The sequence below is a fragment of the Anneissia japonica genome, unplaced genomic scaffold (assembly GCF_011630105.1).
Source record: "Anneissia japonica isolate Jap-2015-1 unplaced genomic scaffold, ASM1163010v1 scaffold1891_len642697_cov171, whole genome shotgun sequence".
Classification (NCBI taxonomy): domain Eukaryota; kingdom Metazoa; phylum Echinodermata; class Crinoidea; order Comatulida; family Comatulidae; genus Anneissia; species Anneissia japonica.
Window position 1 is genome coordinate 371,110 of NW_022700553.1, and position 5,817 is coordinate 376,926.

The window sequence follows — 5,817 nt, forward strand, 5'->3', positions numbered from 1 at the left end:
CCAGCACCTCCCTGATGGAATAATGTCGATTTTGCTTGAGTGATTTATCTTTTTTCTCTATTATGGCATGTTTAATCGAAGAATCGTCCAAATACACTCCCTACTCTCAATACTCAAGCATCTGCCATTCTTATAGCTACTATCCGAGTATTTGATCGTCTCAATTATCAACATTATCCGTTTATGTATTACAAACATGTTTACTTTTTCCTTCAGGTAGTACCAGGGATATAGAATGTACAGTAATAAAAATATTGCGGAAGTTTACTAACGTTCGGAATTAGAGTGATAAGCCCAGTTAAGTCCCAGCTCGTCTTGTACTCGCGATGTCCATCAGCCTCAGGCAATAGTTCTATGTATCGGATTATGTAATGGACAGGCTTGTTTCATGGTCATCAGTCAGAAGGTGCATGTCCAGTTGACTGAGAACACGGGAACACAACGCGCTCAACAGGACAGTGACCAGAACATTCAACCAATCTCTCTGATCCAACAAAGACGAAAGGTAAAATAAACGTTTATTTATTTTAGTTAAAATTATAGTTAAATTATTCGTCACTTTGTTTAAGAATGCAAACTTTTACAAAGGAGTGATGCAAATTACGCGTATAATTTCAAGAGAGAGCCTTCATAAAATTCCGATAGGAAATGTAAACCTTGAATGTGTTAGTGTTCTACTAGTCACGGAGGCCTATATAGATACCTCCGTGGACCAATTATAACTTATCCCAGGGAGCTGTTGTAATAGCCTAAGATCTGATAATTCAACAAGTATTCATTGTTTCATAATTAATTTTTCATTTTAACTACAGTCATAATAATAAATCTCATCTGTAGTGTCAATTTCTGCTTTCTCCCTCAAGGCAAACCAACCAGAAAAATCAAACATTTTCTTATCTGCATTTGCCTTATCAATGCTAAAGTCGATCGATAGAATAAATTACCTCATCCGATCTTCTTTTTAATGTTTTAGGTGAATTTTTTGGTCAATTGATTGTATCATCTGACGTTTTCGTTGATCAACTTTGTGTCCACCTTCTTCTCGATCTTGTTGATATTGATAATATACTGTACTGTAAGTATATCACAGTACAGTATGAATATACTCATTACATGCTAGGTAGATACATAGGCCTAAATAAATATTATTCTTAATGTTTTAAATAATGTCATATATACTTCAAGGAACCAGTGGACTGTGCTTTTAATTGGTTATTTCGTTGTTAAAGTCAGGCTCCAGAGAAAAAAAATTGATATGTTGTAGAACTGATTTTTCTAAGACAGAAAAAAGTTGTTTGACGAAAAACTGGGGAACGGTGAATGAGATACAGATTTTTTAATATTTAAAAACTGGGGGGAAAAGGGGCGTAACTGCCCATTTTTACACCTTATTCCCCCATTTTTTAAATATTAAAAAATCTGTATCTCATTCACCGTTCCCCAGTTTTTCGTCAAACAACCTTTTTTCTGTCTTAGACAAATCAGTCCTACAACATATCAAAATTTTTTTTCCTCCGGAGCCTGACTTTAACGAGGCTTATGTTTTGTATATTGTAAGGCTTATGTTTTGTATATTGTTTGAGTAATATAAGGCCTATTTCATGTTTCACGAGGTTTTTTCGTATTTCAACATAAAAGATGTGCATTAAAGAGACAGATTTAAAGAATGTAAGGAAATGAAAGAAACTACGACAGCAAAATCACCTTCTGATTGATTGTTTAGCGTCCGTATCCTCCGTGGTATGACACGAGGCCAGAGCCATTAGGATACTCTGCTTTCTTTCCTCCATGCTAGTAATCCCACGTGCATTGGAAACAGACAGGCGTAACTTAGCTTATTAAGATTAATATTACATCAGGCTATCTGTTCTTATGGAGTAATTATTCCATGTTCAAGATAGATTTATACATGCATATCTGGAAATGTCATGTTGATAATATTGCGCTATTCAAAAAGCACTCACATGATCGAATAATAATAATATTAATACTGTAATAACTAGACTGTGTCTGTTTGTAAAAGAGAACATAGAGCTTTTCTTCATTGCCAAATGAGAAGTGATGATGAGATTACAAAAAATAAAATCATTTAAAAAGTATAAAGTAAAAAATACATTAAAAACAAAAATAAAAATACTAAAGAAAATTATAAAGTCAAAAAAAATTAACATGAAAAAAACTCGACGTACGTCAGTGAGACTCAAACTGTGGATGCAGTGGTAATACCGAGGGTGATGTTGAGACTTACCGCTAAAGAACCCCACTCTGCGGAGGTCAGTGCATTTTTAGTTTGTCTACCCATCTACCTTGTGTAATGGTATAAGTCGAGGCCGAAAATCATTCATGCATTTCATGGTAATTTAGTGTTTAACATATAACTGTAGCTAGTTTGAAATGCTATAGAAAACGCAAATTGTTAAAAAATTAAAGTTTAATTACGATCATTTGTATTCAAAATATGTAGAATGACGTCATATTTCAATATGCATATCTTTGATATAAGCCTAGGTATAGTATTTGCTTGGACGAAATTTGAAGACGATCCAAGGATAGAAAGTGATCAAAGTGCAATCAGGTTATGCCTAAATTCACCGTAAGTAGACGCTAGAATTGTTGCCAATGTTTTTAGCACATAGAGACAAGGTTCTCAGGAAAACCGTGGCTACCCACAGGAAGGAATCCAACTAGTCTACAGAGATCTGAAGAAAGAGCTGAGACTAGACTGGCCTTGCCAATTCATGACGTTATTACACGTCATAACATGAACTGACACACATTTTGCAAAAACAATAAATTCGCACCAACGCATTTCTCACGCGTGTATGTGTCGTTTGGGGGTTGTGCAATGCGTGGTAATAAAATTATTAGGCCTTAAAGAATTTTTAAGCAGTAAATGAATGCCACTATAGTTTAGCATTATGTCTTATTGGGTACCGTATTGAATTTAGGAAGAATGTGATTGATCTGAAATAAACCAGCCATGCGTTCTTTAAGCTCGACTAATATTTCAAATCCTGACATTAAACTGTCTAATATCCACTAGCCTGCTCGTATCGATTGCCAAAAAAAAAATTATATATTGAACAATTTTTAGAAAATAGGTAATGGTGTTTTATTTACAAAATGATGATGACAGTACATATTACGAACGCTAAATATTAATGAAAGTCCTAAATGATGATAAAGTATTATAGAAATTTTAGTGATTATAATCATTTAATTTAATTTAATTCAGTTCACGGTTTTACACACTGCAGGCATATGATTGGTACAATAATATTTTCAATACAACTAAACAAATTAAAGTAGACTATAACATTTAATTAGAAAATAGAATTCAAGCCAAGCTGCGATGGAAATATACTTGATATTTTGTACAAATAATTATTCTAAGACACTGAATGGATGTTTGAAAGAAATACTCAGGTAATAAGATACGAATCTATATATATAAAAAAACTGGGGGTACTAATACCCTGCTTTCTATGGCGTTTCAATTTTCTTAATATCGTATTTTATTAGCCGTTTTTAATTACTGATATCCAAATTGATGGGCGTAACGTATGCTGCGTTCCAACTTATATTACAATTGAACCACAAGTCGTATGCGTTACAATGTTCACCTTACCGGTGATCACGAATTGCCAAGTCCTGATTGTCGTGGTTTAATCATGGTTAGTTTGGATGCAATGGAATGCAGTAGAATTTGATCATTTAAAAAAAAATACAGACACGAGTCTGAAACATATTCTTAATTCTGATTCGATTACTGGCCGATTCAAATCCATATAGGCCCTAATAAAATAACATCCTCTACGAAATATGAATCGGTTTAAGACTGATGTAACAATAGCCACTGCCTTGAAAAAGCTCTTTTTGTTTAATTGGTGATAGTTTTCCTTTCAGATTTTTACATATCTAAGCTTTGATTTTTTTTCTTTGTTTCAGAATCTTCAGTCATAAAGTGCCACGCATGTAATACGATGGCTACAGCAAAGCGTGCAATTACATTAAGTATCTTTATTTTCATGACAATGGTGCTAATACGAAGCTGGCTGAATAACCAAAATGATGAGTCGTCTGTACATGGACGATATTATAACAAAATATACGACTATGAAACGACGAGCGTGCACACAAAGATTTGGCAAAACCGAACACATACTGACAAATTACATTCCAAATATCCTTCCCAAAACAATTCGTCATATTATCCGGAACATCCAATACCAAAGCCTAGCAGGAGTCGTGTTATGGTCATTCTCCTTGGAAACATGAGAACGGGGTCGAGTTACGTCGGGGAAATTTTCAACCAAAATTCAGATTTCTTTTATGTTTTTGAGCCACTTCATTCTGTTGATGAGCGTTACAACGTAAATCCGTCCCATCAGACAAGTTCGGGAATAATCGCAAAGTACGCTAGTGCCCTACGAAACATACCTAAATGTAAATTTTCCTCCAGTTTCGTTGCTGATATAAGTAACTGGGGGCTAGCGAAGAAAATGAGTATGGATATTAATCAACTGTGTCAAAAGCGACTCACCGGTTCATGTCAAAAATTCACTGTCACTGAAGCTCATTCGTTCGTTGTGCATCTGAGTCAAGAGTGTATGAGTCGGAAGCACTTTGCTACGAAAACAATACGTGCAGATTTTTCACTTATGAAGCTTTTAATCAAAGAGAACCACATGGATTTTAAAATCATCCAACTTATAAGGGATCCGAGAGGAGTTGCGAATGCTCGAAAGAACTACTACGTAACATCACTTCAAAACATTATTCAAAACGGCGGCCAATTGGGAAGTGTCATACTGAATTTGACTAGTATAACATTAAATGATATCGAAAATTCTTCGCTATCTGTTCGAACTATAAAAAGCTATTGTAAATGGATGTGGGATAGCATGGGGTGGATATACGAGAGACCCGATTGGTTACGAAACAGATATAAATTAATACGTTACGAGGACTTTGTCATGGATCCGATTAAAACCAGTCAGCAAATTTACGACTTCATTGGCGTCCCATATCCAGAAAGTGTAAAATCATGGTTAGATGTTGCAAATAAAACTGTAAATACAAAATATGGTATAAAATACGACTTGTTTCAGACAAGAAAAAAGAAATCAATAAAAGAATTATTTCGCTGGAGAAAAAGTTTGACTTTTGAAGAAGTTAATCAAGTTCAGGAAACGTGTGCGGGCGTTCTCCAAGCATTAGGCTACATCAAGTTTAACAGTGACAATGAATTAAAAGATGATACAATTCGGACTCTTTCAAATCTAGATTTTGGAGACAACTCAGGATGACGTTTCACAGTCATTATTTTTAAATATTTATGTATTTATTTTGAGTGCTTGTACTTGCGTGTTGCAATGATGGTTGTTTATCGCATCAAGAAACGCAAGCACTTTCATGGATGTTTTAGAAGTGTCAATCAACTGAACGACCGGCCAGGCATACGCGCATGTCCCACAAACACACGTGTTACGTACGTTTGCTTTGTGGGAGCTAGCAACAATGTCCAAGGGACTGTGCTGACCCTTTTTTGTTGTTGACTGGAGTAACTTGAAAAATAACATTCAATATTTGGAAGCTGCTACTAGTTAGTTTTCAAATGAAAAGTGTAACAATAAAACGTTTTACATTTTTTAGGTTATTTTGTATTCGATTCTACCACAGGTTCACAACTAAAAAATGGGTATACTAAGTTGGAAGCCACGGATATTTGATGAATTATGGCGAATTTTTATTACTTATTTGATAGACATCGAGTTACTATAATATGACTTCATGTAGGCTATGCTTTCTAATGTT

The 5,817-nt window shown here is 34.7% G+C and overlaps 1 protein-coding gene across 3 annotated transcripts; it reads left to right on the forward strand.

The window, feature by feature from the left end:
• Nucleotides 1–5,811, forward strand: LOC117103364 (carbohydrate sulfotransferase 1-like). Of its 3 annotated transcripts, none has more exons than XM_033243906.1 (3): nt 1–505; nt 974–1,120; nt 3,949–5,811. In XM_033243906.1, the coding sequence occupies exons 2-3, from the start codon at nt 1,114–1,116 to the stop codon at nt 5,307–5,309; spliced, it is 1,368 nt and encodes a 455-aa protein (XP_033099797.1). In that variant the 5' UTR covers nt 1–505; nt 974–1,113; the 3' UTR covers nt 5,310–5,811. The 3 variants fall into 3 exon arrangements, with proteins under 3 accessions (XP_033099797.1, XP_033099799.1, XP_033099798.1); XM_033243908.1 differs by having other exon boundaries at nt 4–505; nt 974–1,075; XM_033243907.1 differs by lacking the exon at nt 974–1,120 and having other exon boundaries at nt 14–505.
• The last annotated feature ends 6 nt before the right edge of the window (nt 5,812–5,817 follow it).